The sequence below is a fragment of the Bombyx mandarina genome, chromosome 22 (assembly GCF_030267445.1).
Source record: "Bombyx mandarina strain Sakado chromosome 22, ASM3026744v2".
NCBI classification, from domain to species: Eukaryota; Metazoa; Arthropoda; class Insecta; order Lepidoptera; family Bombycidae; genus Bombyx; species Bombyx mandarina.
Window position 1 is genome coordinate 18,079,734 of NC_143228.1, and position 27,105 is coordinate 18,106,838.

At 42.6% G+C, this 27,105-nt stretch overlaps 1 protein-coding gene across 1 annotated transcript; it reads left to right on the top strand.

Annotated features, from left to right (window-relative positions):
* The first annotated feature begins 1,906 nt into the window (after nt 1-1,906).
* On the top strand, nt 1,907-26,279 carry LOC114245573 (uncharacterized). The gene is given in 5 exon segments (XM_028177796.2): nt 1,907-2,056; nt 21,894-22,405; nt 23,307-23,630; nt 24,998-25,823; nt 25,826-26,279. Coding segments are annotated over 5 exon segments (2,088 nt in total). The 5' UTR covers nt 1,907-2,053; the 3' UTR covers nt 26,249-26,279.
* The last annotated feature ends 826 nt before the right edge of the window (nt 26,280-27,105 follow it).

Below are 27,105 nucleotides of genomic sequence, written 5' to 3' on the forward strand. Positions count from 1 at the left end.
ATACAGAATTTATATTCAAATTCAGCCTTTTGTTTATTGGTTAGTGTTTTGTTTCCCTACATTGATATCTATGTAGTCAATGTAGATACGAGGTCCGTCGCAGTCGCAGCAATGTCGCACAAACGACTCCGTCATGATAATTCATGGTACATAAATATGAAGTCGTCGTGGCCTAAGGAATAAGACGTCCGATGCATTCGTGTTGAGCGATGCACCGGTGTTCGAATCCCGGGCGGTACCAATTTTTCTAATAAAATACGTCCTCAACAAATGTTCACGATTGACTTCCACGGTGAAGGAATAACATCGTGTAATAAACATCAAACCCGCAAATTATAATTTGCGTAATTACTGGTGGTAAGACCTCTTGTGAGTCCGCGCGGGTAGGTACCACCACCTATTTCTACTGTGAAGCAGTAATGCGTTTCGGTTTGAAGGGTGGGGCAGCCGTTGTAACTATATTTGAGACCTTAGAACTTATATTTCAAGGTGGGTGGCGCATTTATGTCATAGATGTCTATGGGCTCCAGTAACCACTTAACACCAGGTGGGCTGTGAGCGCGTCCACCCACATAAGGAATAAAAAAATTTTAAAAAATTGCCTTATCGTTGCCGCCGCTGACTACTCCCCGAATCCTGTTCACGCAGGAGCCAGTCACCGTCGACGCCCTAGACACGTCCTTACGGATCCATCAGATCCAATAACCTTTGCATTAGACGCCTTCAGCTCTAACACTGGGAACAGGCTTAAGGACCTCGTAACCGTACTCGACGAACTTGACAAAGAGGTCCACGTGCAACCTAGCCCATGCATCAGCTCGCTGAGTTTCTCGCCTGATCTTCTCTGATCTGATCTTCTCGCGATTCCGATCCGGTAGTAGAAGCAACTGCTCTTGAGTTGTTAGGTCTCCTTCTGACGCGCTCGGGCAGCTGTTAGCAAATCCAACTCCTCCTGGCTGAGCCTTTGCTCGTTTACCTGTCCTAGTGAAACTGGAAAGGCCTCCGGGCCTACAGTAATCCTTCGATCCTAATAAAAAAACGACCCATGACATTAATAACGTTTATGAGATGAACACTAGAAACAAACGCACGACTGTACCGATTTCATCGCTAGCATCAAAACAATATTGGTCCATTTGCGTTAAATCGACTCGATAAAAACACTTCAAAAGTCGTGTGTGTGCACGAACAGGACGATCAGCAGCGCGACGAATGCGTTAAGGTATGCCTTGCGTTACTGAACAAATGCAAATACGAAGGGATTTTGAACCACATTGTTATTTGTGATGAAAAATCAATGGTTTTGATAATTGTAAGCGGTCATTGTGTTAGTTTATGGCCTAGTTTGGCACCTAGGTGATGTCCTACACGAAATCTTAACCCATAAAAATGCCACGGTCACTGTTTGGTGGTCGAGTTCCGGTTTCTTCCATACAGAAGAGTGCCCTTCGGATTGTCGATAATCCCATTCTCACGGATCGTTTGGAACCTCTGGGTCTGCGGAAGGACTTCGGTTCCCGCTGTATTTTATAACCGTATTTTTCATGGAGAGTGCTCTGAGGAATTGTTTGAGATGATACCATCATCTCGTTTTTAGCATCGCACCGCCCGCCACCGGAGTAGAGTTCATCCATTCTACCTGGAGCCACTGCGTTCATTCACAGTGCGTTTCTAGAGATATTCTTCAAACAAGGCTTGTGGAGAGTACTTAATGGTAGGCAGCGACTTGGCTCTGCCCCTGGTGCTGCTGAAATCCATGGGCGACGGTAACCACTCATCATCAGGTGGGCCGTATGTTCCTCTGCCTACACGGGCAATAAAAAAACAAAAAAGGCACTTAAAAAGATACACATCATTGTAAACTGTTGTACATTTGATAAATATGAAAAAGGTTGTCGTATAGATGTGAAACCGCAGGTGATGCTGTGTCGTCCGGGGCGGTGCGGGCTGGGCCTGTATATATGGCGAGCGGCGCGCGGCGGCCCGTTGTTTCGCAGCGCCCGCGCCTCGCTCGCTACGGATTATGTGTTTGTGCTAGTCAACAGCCGGAGACATGGTGAGCAATATATTCTTTCTTATCTGTACACGCATTCACAACAAAACAATTAGAATACATACAGCTAATTACAAACAAATATTATTCACATTTCAGAATATTTTCTTGGTAACAATTTTCGTTTAAAATTGTACATATTTATAAATTTCCATGGTAAAGTTTATCTTCTATTTGTCTATTGTAACGCGCTTCAAGAAAAGTTTCCCGGATGTGTTTGCAGCTTGTGCTATTAAGTTTAAGCTCCCATTTATAACAAAACGCTGCTTTCAATTCTGACGCTCTCAATGAGATAGTAAAAAGTGCTTTTCCGAGGTTTTCCAAATTTGAAATATTATCATTTGTAATTTTCATTGAGGTTATTGTTTCGGTAATTGAAGTCTTTGTGATTTTAACTGACAATTTTAAATAACAAATAATAAGCTAGATATGATACGAATTTTTTACAATACGACAAAGTAAAAATTTTGTTTAATTGAACAGGAGCTAACTTATTTACTAGGAGCTAGTTATTTACTAGATATTCTTGTCATAATTCTGTACGTAAACTTTAGTACTGTCTAAGGTCTTGGTGAACTTAAGCACTTGTACATTGTTTATTTTACAACGCACTTTGTGACCCAGTGTGTTCCTGGTCACGGATGACCAACACATTTTATTCCAACCAAACAGATAAGAACATATGAAATTTTGATTCCTTCGTTCGCTATAAGCATGTAATGTAACGTAATGTAATGTTCGTCTTATATATTGATTAGTAATAAATGTCTCACCAATTTTTTGGGTAAAAATTTGCTCTGGAATTGCGTGTGTGTGTGTCTGTGTGTGCGTGGAGAGGTTGTCGCGCATGCGCCGTGTGTTGCAAACAGAAGGTCGGCGGACAGGTTGTGGATCCGACACAAATACATATACACATCGACAAATATTGCTTTGTTTATTTATCTAAATTACTAAATTCACGGTAAACTACTTAATGTACCAACAAAAATAAATTTAATAATAAAAAAATCTTATCCGAGTAGTAGTTGGGAGTTTTACGGGTCAGTTTGTATGAGTATTTATGATTATGATATTATACATTATTTTAGAGTATTTCGGCCAAAACCTAGTTATTTTTAAATTCCTTTAAAATACAACTTTCAACTTACCTTATTTCGCAAACTGTTGTAAATTAACAGCTATTGCCTTTACGTTTTTTTTGTATCCTACCTATTGACCTCGAGGGGTCATACTAGATTCACCAACCTAGGGGTGAGCTCACGGGACTCTAACCTAATCAATTTGCTAAAACTAGCCCTAGCAAGAGCAGTGCTTATCAGAATCTATGATACCACCGGATCGGAAGCACGATCCACTGAGAAGATCCGGCGAAAAACTTAGTGGGCTAGTTTTAACAGGTGTCATCATTATTATATCAGCTCTAAAAATTATGATCTTCTCTGAGCTTTCACTCACTCCCCGCTATATCATCTCTGTGGTCCATGTATGAACGACTTGCAGAGTACACCTCAAGTGCATCTGAAATACAAACGAGTAGTGTGACATCCCGCGCCCATGCTTAGAGCCTCACTCACGCACTGCGAGAGAGGGACGATGACAACAACAAAATCTCTAACCATTTAACTCTGATTTTACTGGTGGTAGGACCTCTTCTGAGTCCGCACGGGTAGGTATCACCGCTTATTTCTGCCGTGAAGCAGTAATGCGTTTCGGTTTAAAGGGTGGGCTAGCCGTTGTAACTATACTCAGACCTTAGCATTTATATCTCAAGATGGGTGGCGCATTTACGTTGTAGATGTCTATGGGCTGGTCCACCCATCTAAGCAATAAAAAAAAATCTATTTCGTTTAGTAAAAGCCTACAATTGTAACATTTGAGCGGTGTTCAGTTTCGGAATAGTCTGGGAAGTAAAGCCTGGTTGACTTCTGAAATGTTGGGAGTCTTCCACAGAGCGGAGCCCGAACGAAAACATACATTCGTATCGCGGAGCTCGTGTATCCTTTGCCGTCCTCGAGTCAACGGGGGCACTTTAATTATCTCAATATCATCTGCCCTATGCTCTGCGGAGAGTACGGATTTTTTATAGCAACAAAAAATAAATTCCTTTGTAAATACCATACAGTACAAGTCGTATAATGTAACATTTCGGAGCCTAGTAAATTAACATGTTTATTAACATGACAACTTCCTTCCGAAAATACTAGTTCTAATAAACAACAAACAGCAACAAACAGCAAAACCTGCAGGAAGATGAACATAGCAGAATAAGTAGTAATTAAATAATATACATAAATAGTTCTGTTTACAAGCGCTAAGAATTTAACTAAAAGCTTCAAGTGATTTCATTACACAAGTTTAAAGGTCAACAAAAGGTCACATATACGGTGATCATGAGCATTACTTATTTTGATAAAAAAGAGCTAATTGAATTACAAGCTTTAGATTTTAAACAGAAAAAACATCATTAGTCATTTTTCACAAAGACCGCTAAGTCCAAAATCAACCCAAGCAATTAATCACTGTTGAGTCTTTCTTTCAGTGTCTTGCTTGACTTACTTGTGAAGATAAGTTGACAACCCACCTAGTGGTTAGCGATTACTGGAACTCATAGACAACTTGACAGGAAATCTCAAACGATATGATCATACTCCTCGAGATCATCTCCGCTTAGTCGAACTGGTCTGAATATTGAGTGTGCTGAGTCGGACAAACTCAATCGACTCAGCCGTACTCTTCCATACAGTGGAGCTCATATTAATCATCTTCAATCTACGAAATTGATATAATAATAATATTATTCTCAATGTTATTCTGTGCTACTTTAGCACAGATAGAGTTTTAATAAAAGGATTATTTAACAGAAATCACAAAAAAAAATTTAAAAGTACGTTTTATTTGAAGATTTTTAAAATTTTCTGTTTTTTAAACAATTAATTTTTTTTATTAATTGATGTATTTGCCGACCTCACGTAACCTCCAAGATCCCAAACGCTTGGCAGCCACTTGGCCGGTCACTCTCACCTCTACCAGTGCTGTGTCTCCTCTATATTACAAAACAGGGAAAATTAATAGTATAAAAGACGAATTGGTTATTGTAAGATTCACTTCCTAAGATCTGCACAATATGTTGCATAAACATAGTAGATGTAATGAATGCGTGTAGTAAGTGTTTGAATGTCAGAGTGCGAGCAGTGTGCAGTGCAGACGCCGCCGCGCCGCGCCGCCTCCGTGCCCCGGCGGACTGATGACGTATTGCGGCGTCGCGGGCATGTGCATCCACTCTAACTCACGGCCGGTTGGGGTCAAACGACTACTGAAGCATGTGCGGAATATAACACCAATTCATGACTCATCTTGAGACATGAGGTCTAAGCCTCGGTCGTATTGAAACAAAGACGATACCTTTAAACCGGAAAACGTGTTGTTTTTGCCAGATATAAGTAGGACGGTGCCGTCACCTCCGTCAAAAGTTCACACTCAGTGTTATTGAAAATAATATGAATATTTACATAATTATTTTTAAATTGAGGCGAAGAAGAGTATGCCGTGTATAACGGGTTACAGAATAGGTCATCAACGATGTATCATTAAAGCAGTGGAATTGATTTAATTGACTGACACATGTTATGCAAGAAGCCTTGATGCACGTGCATCGGGAGATGGTAAAAAAAACCGCGGAGAAGGCGGACGAGGGCATTTACGTTGTGATGATTTTGGATTATTTGTAACCGATAAACTCTAGGGTGGGGGTTGAACTCATTCTTCCATTTAAGAGAATGAAAAAGATTATTTTAATCGAGCCGACTCCGCGATCTTGTAGTCGCTCGTTTCGATATCGAGTAGAGGGAACTCGCTCTCGCCCCCGTCAGCTGACGGCCGGAGTCCCACAAGGCTCCTCGCCCTCCCCGTTATTATTCAGTTTGTATATCAATGATATACCCCGGTCTCCGGAGACCCATCTGGCGGTCTTCTCCGACGACACGGCTATCTACTACTTGTGTAGGAAGAAGTTGTTACTGCATCGGTGACTCCAGATCGCAGTGGCCATCATGGGACAGTGGTTCCAGAAGTGGCGCATTGACATCAATCCCACAAAAAGCACAGCGATGCTCATCAAAAGGGGTCGCCCTCCGAATACCACTTCGAGAAGCCCACTCCCTAATAGGCGCGTTAACACCTTCATTAGCCTAATCGCTCTCTTTGGCTAGCCCATACCGTGGGCCTCGAAGGTCAAATATCTAGGCGTCACCCTCGACAGAGGGATGAAATTCCGTCCCCACATCAAAACGGTAGGCAACCTTCATATTAGAACGCCTCTATCCTATGATTTGCAAACTAAGTAAATTGTCCCTTCGTAATAAGGTGACACTCTACAAAATTTGCATAAGCCCCGTCATGACCTATGCAAGAGTAGTGTTTGGTCACGCGGCCCGCACCCACATGAAACCCCTTCAAATCATTCAATCCCGTTTTTGCAGGATAGCCGTCGGAGCACCATGGTTTTTAAGGAACGTGGATCCCCATGATGACCTAGAACTTGACTCAGTCAGTAAGAATCTACAGTCGGCATCATTGCGCCACTTTGAGAATGCGGCACGACATGAAAACCCTCTTGTCGTAACCGCCAGTAATTACATGCCTGATCCTGTGGACCAAATGGTAAACATTCGACGTCACCCTAAACACGTCATTACGGATCGCCCCGATCCATTAACGGTGCTTTAAGGTACCTCAAGGACCGGTCATTGTCCTCTATAGACACAGCCCACTGAGTTTCTCGCTGGATGTTCTCACTGGGTCGCGATTCCGATCCGGTGGTAGATTCTGCAAAGCACTGCCTTTCAGTCACTGACCACTCGTACATAATATAGAGCTTCAAACCATACATTTTTTACAATTTTACTACAATTTTTACGGAATGAATGTTGTATGTGCCCGATCATAATGATTGCATTACCGTGATTAGTGAATGACGGCTGATTTGCATCAACAACCTGATTGTGACCGAACGCTTCATTCAATTGACCGTTACCGCGGAATCTGCGTAGCGTGCTCTTCGACTGTAATTAAACCAGATAACGAATACGTGTTGATTCGTTTGATAGTACCCTTGCCCTTGGTCGTCAAAATCGTGGTTGCTGTACCGTAGGATTACAACATTTCCGCATATTCTTGGTAATTCCATAGCAGAGCCCGTCTCTCAGATTCCGCACCGGGTCACGCGTCTGACAGTAGATCGTTGTTACCGTATAGTCTCTCATACAGATTCATCTGAGATTGTATCTAGTCAACTGACGCCACTATAGCGGGGCCTAAATACCAAAGACACACCGTCACGAACCGTTGGTGTCGAAGGGCGACTAAGGGATTCACAAGACAATGCGTACCAGCGTTGACCGAGCATTATACCAGACATGTAAGTGCGGGCGGGTAGGGCGTGCTGTGAGTCCGCGCGAGGAGGTGCCGCAACCTGTCTATTTCTCCGGTGAGGCAGCAATGCGTTCCGGTGTGAAGGGTGAGATGGCCATTATACTATAGACTTCGACTACAGACACTTCAGGTCTCAGGGCAGGTTGCGGCATTAACACTGAGGTGTACGGGCCCCGGTAACCACTTCACCCCGTGAGCCGTGAGCGTGAGCGCGATTACTCTTTAAAACAATAAAAGGCAAAAAAAAGACACGAAGACAAGGCAGTTAATAACTCTCGCTTGAACATAAAAAACTCAAAAACCGCGACCGAAAAAATTATACTAATATATAATTGAGTCAGAATGAGAACCAACTACCGTCGCGCTGTATTGGACGTTTATACATACAGAAAAAGCTCCATAGTCACGCTTCCTGCGTTCGCGTTTTAACTATTCGCGGATTTAAAAAAATGCGATCCAATTCCTATATTTGCGGCTGAAGATTTATTTATTCGCGGACTTAATCGATACATCCGTACATATATACATATTGATAAAAAAAATCCACCATGTAGGCGTCCACACGGACCCTGTAGGTAGCGGCCTCCCCCCGGTGAAGGTCAAGGGGCGACCTGAGGGGGTGAGGCCGCGCGGCGCGCTACCAGCATTCTAGCGCGCTGCCGTGGAGTGAATAGAGCGACCGGTTGACGGTGTATTGCGTCCCGACCCGGCAGGCTGGTTCTGGTCCAGCGGGGTATTTCGGGACACCAGCGGCACCGTCTGGGCGGCCCGACGGGCTGCCGTACCGAGACGGCCGACGTTTCAGAGCCTTCGATTCGCCTCGAAGGCTCCGTCGGCTGGGCGTCCTTGGGGTGAGCCGCGCCGTCTGGTTGTAGTGTTGACCGCGGTAGCCCCCCTACCTCATCCGGGTTCTGACCTCGGAGGGGATCGGACGTCGGGTGTAAGAGTGCAGGGGAGTCGTTTAGTGGGTGGGTCCTAAAATCCTTGGGCCCGCGGTCTGCTCACAACACCATGCAGATCGTTGAGTCTCACATACCCCGCGCGCCCCTTTTGCGCGGGGAACTCGTAGGAGGTTCGGCCCTCTACCCGAAAAAAAAAAAACAAAAAAAGGCGTCCACACGGATCTCCTTTGTAAACGCGCTTTTCATTATTTGCGGCATTTTCACGGAACATATGCCCCGCGTATAAAGAGCTTTTACTATGTACTATTACTCAAACGATAAGCATGTCCAGAACATAATTAGTCTAGTATATTAATATTAGTGTTAATGTTGATGCACATCCAGACTATTGGTTGCTCTACAATATTTCACAAAAGCTTTATAAACTTGTTTCCAAACCCAAAATAATAAATAATTACATCGTGACGCTATGTAAGGTTTCTTTTTTGTACGTACATGCTTGTCTAAAACTTTAGTTAGCTTATTATGCCGTCTTTTAGGATCTGCTAGTTGTCTCTATCTACAATTTATATTTGCATATTATTGGAAACAATTAATATTGTGTAACTAAATTCTTAAGGTCTAATCAAAGATAGGCTTAAATAGTGAAATACGAGTAAAACATATTTAAACGTAGTTTTAGGTATTATTTAAAGAAGAGTGAATTATTCATGCTGTGGCGCAAGTGAGGCAGCGCGCTCTGCCGAGTTATGAAACTGTACCCGTGTGTGCACATGTATGTACATATGTACCTGTGTATATGTGTGCACATGTGTGTGGCTGGCAGCGAGTGACGGCTGACGACGCACTTGGTACAGACACGCTCGTGTACTCAAACTGACGTAACGATTACCCAGTTGATTGATGTAATGTGTGTAATTAAACAACATTAGTGATGTACACAAAAAGTCCCTGCCGCTCCCGTTGTGACCGCGGGCTGACCTCCCCCTCACCTGCTCAAACTATCTGCGATTTTTAAGTTTTTAAGTTACTCTTCTTGTAAATGTTTGATTGAAATGATTACAATCGCCCAAGGTTGTGACGCCATTTTCAGTGACATTTCAGTAACGAATCATCGGGCGAGGTCGCTGTAAACTAAGCGCAGCATTAATCTTTATGAAACGCTACAAATCCTGCCTTTTATAGCCCTTGTGAACTTTAGTGTTTCGCCACTGACCCGCAGCGAATACTTAAAGATAAGTCACTCATTGATGAGTTCTTGTGCAATACCGTGTTGCCAAACTTCGTCGAAACTTGGAGATTACGAGGTCAGCCTTCGGCGGACGCGCCGCGCGGTCAGCAGAGGCAGCGCCCTTCAAACTATAACTTTTATGATTTTTTGGGTCACAATGAAGCCGCCGGACTTCCGTCTACACTTCGGTAGAATACATCTGCATTTTATTTGAGGTACTTTTAAATGTAGGTATGACTTTACGACAGTTTCATTCAACGCTTGAAATGTATTATTATATCAGTTGTTATCTTAAAATAATTCCGCCCGATATTTGGAGGACAAGGTTAGTTAAGGAGGTTAAGAAGTCTTACAATAAGCACATCCTTATTATGAAATATCAGATAAAGTTTAGGGTTTGTTGATCGGTACAACAAATACGGTGTAGGTGGTCGTGTCTCTCCCAGCCGCCTAGCCGGATGTCGCCGCCCGTCGCGGCGTCGCGTCTCGGCACTACTCGTATATATCGACCGAGACTAACGCGCGCGTCATTATCACGATTTCCTTCAACAATTTTCGATGATTTGATTTAACTGCATTAATAGTTGATAATTGATTCCTGTGAGTGTTAAATTTCTTGGATAAGCTACAAAATATATGCGTGCAAAATATTTTAGACTTTTCCTTAATCGCACATTCAATGACTCCAATGTTTGGGCGACAAAGATTGTTTTAACTGAAATAAACTAATTCCCTGCTCATAAACAGTTAAATGGCGCGGTGGCTCTATGGCTATATTATTATGTAGTAAGGAGCCTAGCGCACTTCATCACAATTTTTAGATTTAAATTTTAAGAAAAATAAAAATGTAATTGTTTCCCTCATCCTACTTTATTTTCATTTTTAAGTAAATTTCGTAATCAATCAATCAACTCGTCAAAACATCGATTGATGTTCCGAGTCAACGAGTCCTGCGGATGCAATCCTGCAGTCGTCATGGCCAAAAGAATAAGACGCGCGTCGGCGAACAGCTCATACCGAGGGGCGCGAACGGCACCGCGGCACCGCGGATCGGGCTACTTCTATAACGTATTGTAAACACGCACTCTCACGTACCGGCTTGTAGCGGGTGGCGGCATTGACGACGTGATGTCTATGAACTCCGACAACACCTTATCACTAAGAGAGCCGGGAGCTCGCTCACCTCTTAAAAAAGATAAATATTTCTAGCCTTGACAATGACATTTCCATTTTTGTGATATGGTTTTAATTGTCTACAATCTGAGACATGAGTTACATAGCTTGTTAAATGTTTAGTTTTTATTGAAAAGTTTCCGCTATTCCAGTAGAAGAGCGGAGTTGTTCGGGACGTGACGTGACGGGGCGTGACGCGCCGCGGTCGACACGTCGCGTCGCGTCGCCGGGACGTTGTTACACTACCACGACTACGAGCATGTTAACCCGTTGTACTCCGAACGATTCTGCACGTTAGCTAGGACGGCAGTTAGTCAGTGCCACTTTATGGCAGAAACGAACATTGGCAGACCCTTATATTATTTCTTATAATTTTAGAACTAAGTAATGTATCATAATGGTATTGGATTTGTATGAATTGGTTGAAAGCACGCCTCTCACGTTCTCGTCTGACACAAAACCTGTTGACATTTCGTATTCTTCCATACATATCTTAGTAATTTTACGATTGTTTGATTTGATTTCTTGTGCCACTTCAATACAAAACTCCAACGTGCATGTCTCAAAAAGTTGTGCTGAACTAATTCAATTCCCAGTAATCAGTAAAAATACATAAACGTCCTCTGGGAGGGGATAGCGGAGTGCAAATGCTTAATGTTGTGAATAACGCTTCATTTTAAATTTTTCATAAAATCTCGGACGTAAAGCAATATATTTATTTGAAACAGTTTTTAATCGTAATTTATTCAATATATCTATTAAAATCGACAAGTAGCGTGGTTACTAATACATCGGTGCTCGGAAATTGTCTGCTAATATTGGAAAGATTATATTTAGATAATTTATCACTTTAAAACCAGTTCCACGGAATTAACGTGAAACAATGCCGCGATCTGTTCAAGATAAAAAACAAGGAATTTTAAAATATTTTATGACTGAACGTTTATGTTTTATTATTATTATAGTACATTTATTAAAATATTATTAAATTTAAATATTTTAAAAAAAGATTAAGATTTTTAACAACACTACATAAAAAAATGGAATACGTAGAGCGCTACACTAACCTTGGTAAAAAAATCCTTTAGAAAAAACCGAAACACAGAGGAGGAAAACAGGAGAATAGCTGTTGAGAAAGTTCTGGGCACAATAAGAGATTCTCAAATCGCAATTACCGTTTAAGTTGAAAAGGATAATTTTAGATACAACAATTTAACCCTGTCTAAGATAGAGAGATAGAGTTAGAAACATAAAAATTCGGAAAATAACTAAGGTAAAAGATGCTCTACACCTCTCTCAAAGTCTCAAATGGAGAAGGGCTCGTCATGTTGGGAGATACGGTGCCAATCGATGGACAATTAACATCACAAAATGGAAAGGACCGCAGGGCGTGAGAGAATTAAACACCTTCACACCTTACTCTCTGGTTCAGTAATGTACTGGGTATATATGGGCGTGTATATTATATTGAATATACTGAATGTATGGTGCGCACGTTCGTGTTCTGTGCACAGCTGTCAACGTCAGGTATTAATGTACGTATTAATTGATGTAACGAGTGGCTTCGTATTTGGACATTGTCGCTAACGATCAACATTTCATAGTTTGTCATAGTCATCGTTCTGTTTGTGTGTATGTGCAACAACAAGCCTCATAGACACAACCCACTGAGTTTCTCGCCGGATCTTCTCAGTGGGTCGTGTTTCCGATCCGGTGGTAGATTCTGCGAAGCACTGCTCTTGCTAGGGCCATGTTAGCTACACTTCCGGTTTGAGCCCTGTGAGCTCACCTACATGTTAGGATGAAGCTGAAATAGCCTCCCAAGGCTATCAGCATAGGTAGAAAAAAAATACAACAAGGCTCATTTGATCAGAGAGACTGTACTTACACATAGACGGCCTGTTCCCTTGGTTGTTGGCTGGACAACGTTACGACGCATTTCGTAATTTTATCGTACTTATATATTTTTTGCATTGAAATTAAACTTTAATGTTGATGAAATTTTGAATTATTTTTAAACAAGACGAAATCTAAAATTATGACTGCGGCGGTAGCATCATAGGATACAAGATAGTTGACAGTTGCCTGAATCTCGTTTGCGACATGTTCTAGTTAAGCCTTCATACAAACCCTATGAGGGAAGATCTTGGTCTTATACTCCCAAAACTATCGCATTTAAACTAAAGTAACATAATAATGTAAGCGGTATTATAATGTTGAACACAACGGTATTATTATAAAATAATATAATACGTATGGTCGTGACAAACAATAAATAATACACTAAAAACATACAGCGCTTGTGTGTGATACACAGGGAGGGGATGGTGTGTGATTGGATCCAATGCCGTATGCAAATGAAGACAAAAAATAGAATCTCAATTATACGAGCGACGTCTCCGAAACAAACGTCACGGATAAGCTACACATTTTATTACTACAAAATATAAAAGACAATGTATTTCGCATTTGAACAATAAACGACCAGTCCGTTGAGATGTTTCGATGTCACATACTAAATGGCAACACATTCACATAGCAAAAATTATCATCGTAACAGTACATATAATATGACCAGTACCTAGTTCATGGACCACAGAGTGACACGAGCTGATCTTAATCCCGGGACAACGCAACGTATTTCATTCTTTCTGAATAACAAGTTTATCGTTAGTGGAACCCTGGGGCACGTCTAGTGAGTAATAAAATTGAACTCTGAGAATATTTTAATTTGCATAATGAGTGGTAGGGCGAGTCAGCACGGATAGGTGCTGCCTGTTTTTGGGTGAACCAGCTACGGTTGTCCTAATACAGTTGAAGTTTCATGTCTCAGGTTGTAATTGTATAACATGGGAGTCGCGTCGGGGCGCGGGCGGCGCCGGGTGACCGGTGTTGGCTAATGTTGAAGTGAGGGGTCACGTACACCGCGACACGACCCGTCCTGCCCTCGTCGATACTCGCTATCGATATAATCTGACTTTTAAATGTTTATTTAATATATGATTACGTCATGGCTAACATCAAGATGCCGACCGTCGACGTGTTTCTGCTGTGCGTGATTTTAATCTCTGTTTATTCATTTCGCTCGTTTAATGCTTATGATAGGCGATTTATTGAAGTTATTCCTATTAGCTATTGAATGCCTTCGGTGTCCCTGAGCCGGGGAGTATATTTGTTTACTGAATTCAAGTTTAACAACGTCTGATCGTGAACTCGTGGTTGCACTTTTATATTTTTAATAGTTATTGGTACAATTCAGCGTTTACGTTCATTCGGAACAATGTGCAATATTCGCCTGACCTTACCCCTTACGTAACTATGTTATTATTAGTTGAGGTATAAAAATAACTACAATGATATTACAAGGAATAAAAATAATCATAAAATACATTATATAATATACAAACGTGACCTTTAAAGCTAGGCGTAGGCTTTTAAAGCCACATCCACACGTAAACTACACCAGTAAGGGTGTAAGTGTAGTCCTTGCCGAGGGGTTACTACGATAGCCTCTGGTTCTTAACTTTGTTTTTATGAACACTTTTTCCGGATAACATCAGCACTCATGATCCTTTATTATAGAGCAATCCTTTCCTTGCCAGTCAGTCCTATTCCTAATTCCACGCGGCACGGTTGCCGTCATTCTCATTATAATTATTTGTCATTTTATTTTATCACTAAGATATTCTTTTTTAAAGATCTTGTCTAAATTTCGTATAACAGCATGCACATTATTATAGTATAGTAGGTAGATGGGTAAGTAGGTAGATACTGAATAAGCCTTTGATTCCATGACACCAAACAAATCGGAACAGTTTTCTGACACATGGAGTCCGTCGAAGCCGGATCTTACAGCGCTCGAACGAATACCGGAGCAAGGCCGCAGGATCCGAACAAGGCAGATCCACAAATGTCAAGGCCAGTGCGGAGATATTCTATGATTTATGTTTAATGACCGAGCTAGATCCCCGCGACGGACATTAACTATCGAACAAATTATATCTTCAGAATTACTTTTGGATGTTTTTTAAGTAAAACCTGTTTCTGTACTTGGTGCTGGTGTGTCCTAAGCTCTGTGGAATCAATCTAGTGAGTTACAATCTACAAGAACTTCGGTTATATTTATTACATTCGTCGAATACAAATTTGTTCAGGAGCAGTCGTGGCGCAGGTCGACACGTCGTGAGAATCTTTCAGATTCTGTCGGTAAGCTTCACAATTGGTACACAATAATTAATTTGTCCCAGCTAGTCGCGCGACTAAATCAATAACAGAGTTTGAGGTTAGTTATTAAATCTGATCTGAAGTACTCGTGGCCTAAAGGTGTTCAAATTCCGCAAGCAAGTACTAGTTCCCAAGACGAACTCAGCTCACGTTTACGAAGGAATAGCATCGTGTAATAAAAATTAAAAAGACGCAAATTATAATTAGCTCAATCAATGGTGGTAGCAAGAATGGCGGCAGTAGCACCGGCTAGAAGGGCGGGACGCTCGTTATACCATACCTACAATTGAGACTTAGTACTCAGGACTCAAGTTCGGTGATGGCATTCACGTTTTGATGTCTTAAACCCCAGTAACCATTTCAGGAATGGTGGGCCATTGAATCGTTCGTCTGCCCATCCATGCTAAATTAATAATTAAGCTTTAAGATTAAAGCTCTATGCTTTAAGTTTAAGTCACAAAAGTGTCGCTTTTGTCACGTTTTCTTTTTGAATTCTGTGTACGCTATAATATAGTGCTTGGTACCAGTCATATTAAGATGCTACGCTGTGCTATTCGATGCGATAAACGACAACGTACAAAATTATATTTCTCATTTAAATCTCAGTAGTCGTCGTAGCCTAAAGGATAAGACGTCCGGTGCATTCGTGTTGAGCGATGCACCGGTGTTCGACCGCCGCAGGCGGGTACCAATTTTTCTAATGAAATACGTACTCAACAAATGTTCATGAATAACATCGTGTAATGAAAATGAAACCCGCAAAATTATAATTTGCGTAATTACTGGTGGTAGGACCTCTTGTGAGTCCGCACGGGTAGGTACCACCACCCTGCCTATTTCTGCCGTGAAGCAGTAATGCGTTTCGGTTTGAAGGGTGGGGCAGCCGTTGTAACTATACTTGAGACCTTAGAACTTGTATCTCAAGGTGGGTGGCGCATTTACGTTGTGGATGTCTATGGGCTCCGGTAACCACTTAACACCAGGTGGGCTGTGAGCTCGTCCACCCATCTAAGCAATAAAAAATAAAAAAAAATAAAACAAAGTCGTTCTGATACATTCACAAAACATCACCTGTAATTATTTGATCATTTACAGATTCCCATAATTATAACACAAAGCAAATATCTTATTCAGGTAATTCCTTAGGAAATTTCAATACATCGTATTCCTTGACGTAGGGCACTCTCCTCAGGGGGGGGCTCCTATCAAAATTAATAAATAAATATTATCTTCAAGTCTTGAAAACATTCTTAATTGCGAAAGACAGAGTCGGAGAGACGTGTGCTATACGTATTATAAGCCAATTATACCATGCCTGTCGCGGGACAGGTCAGGTTAATGTGGCCCATAGACATCATGCAGTTAAAGCCGTTGACTCTTTATATAAGTCGTGCTCTCAGTTGTATTATATAGAAAATATGGCATGTCGTTGACTGCTTTGAATTATGTAGATCATGATTTCAGTAAACAAGTCTGTGGCGAGTGGCATGATGGCAGCCCGGACGTACACAGAACATAAAGCATGTTGACATCTGTTTTAAAAACTGAATGACAATAGTTCAGTTACGTACGTACAATGTTTTCGAAATGGACAAGGTCGAAGAAATGTGCAAGTATTGCGTGACTCCGCGCGCTTGTGTTGCGTAAGAGAGCGCCGAGACGAATCCGTGCCGCGGCTGTCGGTCTCGTGAACGACGCGACACCGACGCGACACCGACGCGACACCGACACGACACCGACACGATACCGACACGACACAGACACTACTTGTAGTTTCATTTGTATTCATGACAACATGATAACTTTATACTACAGATAACATTCTTCACATGTGTCAACACGAGGTACTACATATGTACATAGTTATAGTGAGCACTCGTGACCTTCTCGGAAGTGCTAACAATACCTGACCCCGACGCTCAACATAATATCAAATTGCTTAGGTTCGCCACGCGTTTCATTTCTCGATCTAATATTTGTGTTGACGCAGCGGCGACCCTCTAGAGCGCCACTCGTCGATTATAAAACAATTATCAATTACTTATATACAACTTGTTTAAGTACCTAGACAATATTGTGTTACGGAGCTGTGTCCACGCACAATACAAAATGAGGAATATTGTGCAAACGAAATTAATCAATTGAAAATCGAATGTAGGCGTTTCTGACCGTGAGACAACTTTACAGGACAATAAACTTTAATAAATTTGAACAGGGAAAACATAATTGGAATTCAAAAAACATCGAATTGTTTATACTAATACCAAATAATCTATATCTATATATATACTTATATAATATATAAATGAATTGCTGTACTTTAGTCTCGTTAAAACTCGAGAACGGCTGGACCGATTTGGCTAATTTTGGTCTTGAATTATTTGTGGAAGTCCAGAGAAGGTTTAAAAGCCTCAGGTTGCTGAGGATTCTAATCTCATCTATTTGTATTATCCATACTAATATTATAAAGCTGAAGAGTCTTGTTTGTTTGTTTGAACGCGCTAATCTCAGGATCTACTGGTCCGATTTGAAAAATTATTTCAGTGTTAGATAGCCCATTTATTGAAAAGTAAACAATTTCACGCGGTCGAACTCGCGGACAAAGCCTAGTGCATTATATAAAATGCACGGGTGAACGATCTCACGACCCATCTGGTGTTAAGTGGTTATTTGAACCTATGGACATCGTAATGTGAGTGCCGCCATCCCCCTTGAGAGCCGAGACCCGTGCAGCGTGTGTGCGGTGTGAGGGTAGTCGCGGCCCTCTAGTTCGATCATCTCGAAGACGCTCCGAGCGGCGCGCGACCGGAGTACCTTGAGCCGCGCCTCCACAAAACGTAACTGTTTTATTAATAACGTATTATCAAACATCGCGTGTACGTGAGCTGTACACACAAGCACCAGGTGGGATAATTATCTAATTATTTAAATATTTATAATCCAAAGCGACCAAATCATTACATTGTAATATTAAAATGTTATTATTAGTGCGACTGACGGCTCTGGCCTGTGGCTGAATAGGGACGACGGCGCGGCGCCCAGGTCGTATCTATGGATTTCAATAAGCACACTAGGAGAGCCGTGATATCATAATCGGACAATAATAATAATAATAATATGCAAAACCAAAATTAAAATGATACTTTAAAAATTTTAATTTTATCGACACGTCTACTAAATATTAATAGCAATTTTGATGTGATATAACAATGAATACTGAGATAATTGTAATGAAAAGAGAGTAGAAATTCTCTTTATACAATATAAAGAAAGAAACTAGTTCAGATATCATGATATATGTGGGATTTCTTATCACAGATATTTCATTAGCTAAATTTATTGAATTACAAGGAACGAACGTTGACCTTGACCTGCATTTTATATGTTAATGTCTTATGCATAAAAACCTACGCACTACGCACGGTGGCGTTATTATAAAAAAAAACTTACAAGCTATAAAGAAATATTCCACCTAACAGATATGTGGCCTAATGGACAACAGGCGTGGATTCTTATCAATTTTACTTAGAGTGTTCGAAATTATTATTTAAAAGATGGGGTTTATCGAGCTGAAAACTGCAATTAGCGTTCCATTGAAATGAGCCGCCCAAAAAGAAATATCTTAAACTAAAAATATATAATATAAATATCAGGACTGGACTGTCGTCGAGTGTGTGAAAAGAAAACTCTCTTTTGAATGAAACTACTAATTACCACTATGTTTACGTGATTTAAATAGCTGACAGTGTAACTACGTTCCGACTTGTAATAAATACCCTATCCTAATACAAACAGGCCAAGACTTACTTACTATGTCCTCCCCCCTGTTTGCATCAATTTTATTTTTCTTTGCTTGTTTATTAACTATTGAAGGGCTTTAGTGTAATTCTCAATATAATGGGGTTTAAAGTATGAAATTACCATTTTATTGTAACAGGTACTTCGAACTGACATAAAACCTTTATGGTTTGAGATTTTTGAGTGAAACTTTTTTCAAATGGTACCTATGAGGTTCTTCTTTCAAAAAATGTGCAACATTTGATTATCGACTTTCAGTTGGTTTTTTTATTCAGCTAAGACAAGAAAGATGGATACTTCGAAAATTCGAGTGTTTTTTGAATACGAGTTCCAATGCGGAACTAACGCTGCAGAAACAGCTAGAAATATCAATGTTGCGTTTGGAGAGGGGACTGCTAATGAACGCACCGTGCAATTGTGGCTTAAACGTTTTCATGATGGAAATTTTTATTTGAAGAACGAACCACCTGGAAGACCTCTCACATATGTGAATAACAATGAATTGAAAGAGATGGTGGAAGCCGATCCGAGCCAAACTACCCAGGAATTAGCGGCATGATTCAACGTTACCTTACCAATAATATTGCCTCATTTGCGTCAGATCACCAAATTAAAAAAATATAAAAAATGAGTACCTCATGATTTGACTGATCTGCAGAAAAAAAACGCGTGTTGAAACTTGTGTTGCCTTGTTAAATCGATACAGAAATGAAAGAATATTGGATGGAATTGTGACATGTGATGATAAGTGGATTCTTTACACCTAATAACCTTAAGCGAAAAATGCAATGTTCAAGCGTCGCAACAGTGTCCCAACGCAAAGCTTACCAATAAAAAGGTAATGGTAACTGTTTGGTGGTCTCAGCATGGTATTATTCACTATAGCTTTCTCCGATCTCGTCAAGCAACGCCAGATGTCTACTGTACCAAACTCCGAACAATGATAGCAAAACTTGCAATGAAACAGCCCCGACTCATGAATCGATCTTTACCATTATTACTCCATGATAACACGAGACCTCATACAGCACGAGAAACCCTTTTAACTCTACAGGAACTGCAATTAGAAGCCATTCGTCACCCTCCGTATTCGCCAGACCTTGTTCCAACGGACTACCATTTTTTTCGTGATTTGGACAATTGTCTAAGTGATTAAAAGTTTTCTTCCCAGGAAGTAGTACGTACAACACACACAGCTTGTACAATCTAGATCACTAGAGTTCTATCGCAAAGGCATAAATTACCTTCCTATTAGATGGCAGCAATGTATAAATAATAATGGTAGATATTTTGATTAAATAAATATGTTAAACTAGCTGACCCGGCAGACTTTGTAGTGCCTCAATCGATAAATAAAAGACGTAAAAGGAATCCGTCCGACGGGGACACAACAAATGGAAAACAAAATTGTCATTTTCATTTAATTCCGAGCATTTTCATATTTATTTACCTTTTAAACCTTCTCTGGACTTCCACAAATAATTTAAGACCAAATCGGTCGAGCCGTTATCGAGTTTTAGCGAGACTAACGAACAGCAATTCATTTTTATATACCTAGTCTTGCCATAAATACTGAGATAAAGGAAAAAAAAATTCTATTGTAAATAACATTTATTAATTTTACAGTGTGTTAGTTTAATACATAAATATAAAACAATTTAAAGTATAAAAAGCTTATTCGAAGTGGTCTCAATTGGCTGCAATACAGTCCTTTAAACGTTGAGGCCAGTTATCAATAGAAACACGCACTCTTTCCATGGGAGAAATTGTCACTGCCAATCGTACGGATTGTCTTAGGGACTCCAAATTACCATGGTGTTTAGAGCAAGCCATACTCTCTAAAACTGACCATAAATAATAATCCAGCGGATTAAGATCGGGACTAGACGACGGCCAGTCTTCAGCTCTGATGAAGTCCGAAACGTTCGTTTCCAACCAAGACTGCTTAGACCGAGCTTTATGACCTGGCGTCGAGTCTTGCTGGAAGGACCATTCTTGATTATTGAACATGGTGTTGTTAGGAGGCTTCACTACCTTCTCAAGAATGGTATCTTGATACACTTGTGCCGATGTTTTGATACCTTTTTCACAAAAGTATGGCTCAGTCACTCCTTCATAGCTAATACCCCATCAAACCATCACTGAAATCGGATAGTGCCACGTTGCACTCTGTCGACTAATTGGGAAGCTTCCTTAGAGCTTTGAGCATAAATACGGTCATTTTGTTTGTAAAAATGTTGCTCAATTGTAAAAATATTCTCATCCGTAAACAAAATTTTTCTATGACCTCCCTTTGCGTACCGCTTCAGTAGTTGTTTCGATTTTACCACCCTATTCTCTTTTAAATTATCAGTTAAGAAATAACCAGTACGTCTCTTTTGGCTGCAAGTCCTAGGTCATCTTTTAAAATACGCGATATGGTTCTAGGTGCTATCTTCATCTCCCGAGATAAAATCTTTTGCTTTCGGACAGGATTTCTTCGAATTCTTCCCCTTACTGCTTTGACCACCTTTTTCGTACGAACACTACGTGGACGGTCAGATCTTTTTCTGTCACAAACAGAGGAACTCATTGCACCTATTAATAGCCCGGTACACAAACATTTTACTAATACCACGTGTATAGAGAGTTTTAAAAATTGCATTTGGCTCCATACCTACTTTGTGTAATGCAATCACAGTGATTCGGTTCTCTTTATCACCCCACTTCATTTTAATATCGCAAAATATTGTACAATGTATTGGCGCCAAAATGAGAAAACTCAATGAGCAATCATATAAAAATGACAGATTTCAAATTCAAATGTAATATTTTGTTTATTTTTAATTGTAATAGTATTTATGGCCAGACTTAGAATATAAATATATAGATGATATATAGAAAATGTGGTTTTTTCGTTTCTTCGAAATGACAATGTATTAATTGTGTATGTCAGACAGTTGAAACTGATCAAGTTGATAGAAAAAGTGATGTACTGGGGACCGAGTCGTGTGAGTCCTGCGTGTCCCGCGGCCGGCTCCCGGACGCACACTCCGCCGGACAGTGCAAGCTCTCATTGTAATATTGTTGTTGTTTATTTCAGAGGCTGTCACTGCACCTTGCAGTGGTGCTCCTCGCAGTGTACCACACCTGTAAGGCAGACCGGCTGGAACGTGCCATCTATCCTAACTCGAACCAGAACTATGCCGTCGTAGGCGCGCCCATAGTCGCCAATCTCGACGAGGACGGCTACTTCTATCCTAAGCCGGACATTCCGTTCCCACCGCCGCCTCCGCCACCACCAAGAACTCCACCGCCACCACCACCGCCGCCGCCACCACCACCAAGAACTCCACCGCCACCACCACCGCCGCCTCCGCCACCACCAAGAACTCCACCACCTCCACCACCAAGAACACCTCCTCCTCCCCCGCCACCACCACCACGGACTCCTCCACCAACTTCTCCACCTTCACCTCCAAAAACGACCGGTTATGTGTATGATACTCCTCGCATACCTTTTGTTATACCAACTACAAGAAGGCCTCCACCTCCGCCACCATCGAGACCGCCATCCCCTCCACCTCCACCATACGTACCACCTTCTACAACTAGGTATGTAAATTATTTAATCATTTTTTTTAACATAACGCTTCTCCCCCACCACTTTAACGCCAGTGTAGTAAGGATCCACAGCGGCGGCCATAGGACTAAGCAGTGATGTTCAAGTAGCTCATAGCTAGGTAGCTAGCTAGTTTGTCTTGGATGCTTCAATAAACTTAAACAGAAGATAATAGGGGGTATAAGAATTTAGATTTGGTGCCCTCGCCCCGCAAAGCACGAGTTAACGTAAACGGAAAGTGACAATCGAGAGGCGTTCATATACCGTGCCCAATGGACTGCTTGCGAATATACACTGTCACCCATACAATTATGCAACGCTATGAATTCCAACTGATGTACGATTTTTGATGACAATAATAAGCATGACAAAAACATTTGAATGCACGAAAACTGCATTATAAGCCTACCTTACCAACCCTTAAATAGTTTAACATCTTAAGCCTTCGTCAAACAGAACGCGTACTTAGCGCCGCGTACTTAACGTCGCGCTCTTCAAATTGACTAGATGAGTCTAACGCTCCTTGACGCAACGCATTCGCCAAATCATAGTGCCTTTCGATAGCAGTGTGAAAATTTAAAAATATTAAGAAATCGAGTGATTCAGATGTGGCATTGTATAAGCATGGGTATTTTCTAACTATTAATATCATTTTTTCGGGCATTATCTAGTATTTTAATACACATTCACTCAGACGCTAAAATAAAATTTGTAAATAATTACAACGGCTGACGTCAAAGCGTCGTAACGCCGCGACAGAGCGCTGCGTACTTATAGCGCTGGGGCTCTGTTTGACGGTATGTTACCATAGTAGTACAACACATCTCGGCGTCATAGCGTTCTGTTTGACGAAGGCTAGTTAAATATGTTATAATTATTATTTGATAATAACAGAAGGCCACCACCTCCCACAACCAAACCTTCTACAACCTTGGCGCCTCGAGTACCCTCTACGACCGGGTATTATTACACTACACCACGCGTACCATTCTACTCTACAACAAGTAGACGACCGCCGCCACCACCACCGCCGCCGCCTCCGACCAGGCGGCCGCCACCGCCACCTCCGCCTCCGACCAGGCCACCACCACCACCACCACCACCACCACCGCCGCCGCCTCCGACCAGGCGGCCGCCACCGCCACCTCCGCCTCCGACCAGGCCACCACCACCACCGCCTCCACCGCCAACCAGGCCGCCGCCACCACCTACCACCAGGTAATAATACAAAAGTAAAATGTATATTATTTGAATGGAGTTCCTGATCACACATGCTCTGCTTATGTGCTGAGGGGCTAGACTGAAAAAAGTACAGCAATGGCAAGCGACACCAAAAACCGACATCTTATTGCAGTGATTTTAGGGCACTTCGCGATCACCTTTTTTCGGCCCAGTGCCAAACTTAGATATCTTTGCGCCTACAATAAATAGGACTGGATGGTCCGGAGATATTGGGAGCGGGGACCGCTAAAAAAAGGTCCAGGAATGCTATTTAAGGATCTAACCACTAACCACTCTTCTGCAATCTCGCTCATGCGTCCGATCCCCTTCAAACACAGAAACCGACTGGAGTAAGAGTGTTACCGCGGTCAACATTACAACCGGTGAGCGCAGCTCACCCCAAGAACACCCGGTCGACAAAGCCGTTGAAGTGAATCGAAGGCTCTATAACACGTCGGCCGTTTCGGTACGCAAGCCTGTCAGGCCGCCCTGGGAGTGCCGCTAGTGTCCTGGGATATCCCGCTGGATCCCGGTGCGGAAAAAGCACAGCTTTCCCTTTCTCGTTCCGTCGCCTCCTTCTGCATGAAGATGGTGCACTCGCAGTGGTTGGGCATTGCTATCCAGGGCGCGTTCTCTCCTGCGACAGCGAGCAGGATGGCGTGCTGCTCCACCTAGGTAATGCAGCGCGCAAGCATATGCTCCGCGGTGTTCTCCTCGTCGCAGTTTTCGTAGTGGTGGAACTGCGCAGTCAGTTTCTCTCTCGGCGACTTAATTTAGGTGCCGGCTGAAACAGTCTGCTAAGGACCTGCGTCAGTCGGAAGGTGAAGCAGCCTCGGTCGCAGCCCACCCAGTCCGTGAGGGTCGGGCAGACCGCCTCAACAACCCAAAAGCCGACCGATGGGTTCGCGAGACGACGGAGCTCAGGCCTCCAGCACGGAACGCCGAGATTAGAGCCTCTGTACTAGAATTATTCCTTCGCCAGGACGCCGGTAACGTGGAGCGGAGGTCGCTACGCCCACCGCCTCGAAGGAGAATTTCTCAAGTACCTAGGGCACTGAAAAGTTTTTTACCGATTCAGCTTGCCGTAAATTTAGAGAATATAAAAAATATTTTATATTGTGACGGCGCGACTGATGACGGCGCGGCTGGCCCCATGTTGTTGTTAATAATGATGACGTCGGCGGCGCTGACGTCATTCTTGTCACTGCTTTCCTTGATTCCATTGTCATTGATTCCCAAAGGGGTGTAATATGAGTTCGAGAAAACTTAATTAGAACTTTTTTCGGAATATAGATGTAATATAAATATATTATTTCGTAAACAAATAATAATAATACATTTTAACAACTTTGTAATTTTTTCAGACCACCTCCACCGCCTCCCACTACGAGAGCACCAACCTACAGCACATTAATCGACAACTACAGAACGACCGGGTATTCATATCCGACGCCCCCTATTACCTTCACTTATCCCACTAGACCTCCTCCACCTCCACCAACTACCAGACGTCCACCACCCCCTCCACCTCCACCCCCTACTAGGCCACCACCACCACCACCACCGCCACCGACTTATTTACCACCAGTAACTAGACAGCCACCTCCTCCTCCACCACCAACTTATCTCCCACCCACAACTAGACGTCCTCCTCCGCCACTGCCCCCGCTGCCAACTAGACCACCACAACCACCACCTACGCCACCGCCGCTACCAACCTACCGACCCCCAACAACCAGACGCCCACCTCCTCCTCCACTACCAACTTATCTCCCACCTACAACTAGACGTCCTCTTCCGCCACTGCCCCCGCTGCCAACTAGACTACCACAACCACCTCCAACGCCACCGCCGCTACCAACCTACCGACCCCCAACAACCAGACGTCCGTCTCCTCCTCCACCACCAACTTATCTCCCACCTACAACTAGACGTCCTCTTCCGCCACTGCCTCCGCTTCCAACTAGACCACCACAACCACCACCAACGCCGCCACCAACCTACCGACCCCCAACAACTAGACGCCCTTCTCCTCCTCCACCACCACCATCTCCACCTCCAACAACCAGACCTCCCCCAGTTCCCACTTATTCAACAGTCAGTCCCACCGACAGAACAACAGGGTACGACTATCCAAAACCTAAAGTTCCTTTCACATTCCCCACCACTCAGCGTATCCCTTCACGTATTCGCCGACCACCGTGAGACCTCAGACTAATCCGCCGCTTTACGTGCCTCCACGCCCATCTCCGACTCTCCCTCCGATATACCCGCAGCCTTCGTTCCCGATCCCCACAACTACAAGACGGCCGGTATACATCGCGCCACAGACTACCCGGGAGCCCGTATTTATACAAACACAGCCGCCGATCTTCATCGCTCCTCAGACGACACCGCGCCCGTACTCGCCCGTCCCAGCGGTGCCGGTGACGAGTCCGCCGCCGCTGATCCACATTCCGCAGACGACGAGGAGACCGGTGTACGTCCAGCAGCCGGTGTCGACGACCGAGCGTCCGTACATCTACGTGCCTCCCGTGACGTACTCGACCCGGCCGCCGTTCGTGCCCGACCAGGGCTACAACTACGATCGACCCCTCGTTCCTTTCGTTTCCTAGTCTAACGAGTGGCCTAGACTCACCCGTTGGCTCAGAATTTACAAAATATTGAAATAAGGTGAACTCAACCCAGAACCGGGATTGGTATTTTGCTTGACATAACTGGGATCATGGGTCCACGTGGATCCTTTTAATGAGAAGCTACGTAATTGAAAACAACTTTATCATAATTAACAGTTACATTAGGACGTTAACACGATAGAAGTAGTTTGCGTAAAAAGTGTACGTAGTTACATTTAATTCATATTCATCAAGCCAGCTTTACTAGCAACGAGTAACTATTATAAAAGTCAAGCTTTAGTACACAGTACAACAGTCACAATTTACATACGAGTTATATTATAAATTACATTATCTGCATGCACAACTTCACTTGGACGTATCTTAAATCACGTGAACAAATTTCAGAAATCGATTATAAGCTTCTAATTGTAATGTTGGCGTGAGGCTTTACAGCCCATATTTAAATCTATCAAGGTTTGATTCTTTACAGTTTGTAGTACCACCACACTCATAGTATTGCAAAATTGCGATTGTGAACCCGGAAGGCAGACTTCTGCTAGAAACTGAACAAAGTTCTGTTTGGACAGTTTCCCTGAAGCATTTAATAGACTGACCGAGGGAGTTGACCGACTTCTCGTTCATTGGACCCGACGTCGTGCCTTCCTTTCAGTACACTTGAAGCGTCAACCATCAGTCGAATGTTACCTTCGGCCTACTCCGGGTGCCATATAATAGGTTAGGACCCCACATTTGGGCATTAGAGTATTGTTAGAGTTTGATGGTCCGGGGCGGCCCATGATTCTGGTTAAGAGTTAGTGATGTGATGAATAGCTTGATAATTATTGTAACGTTTT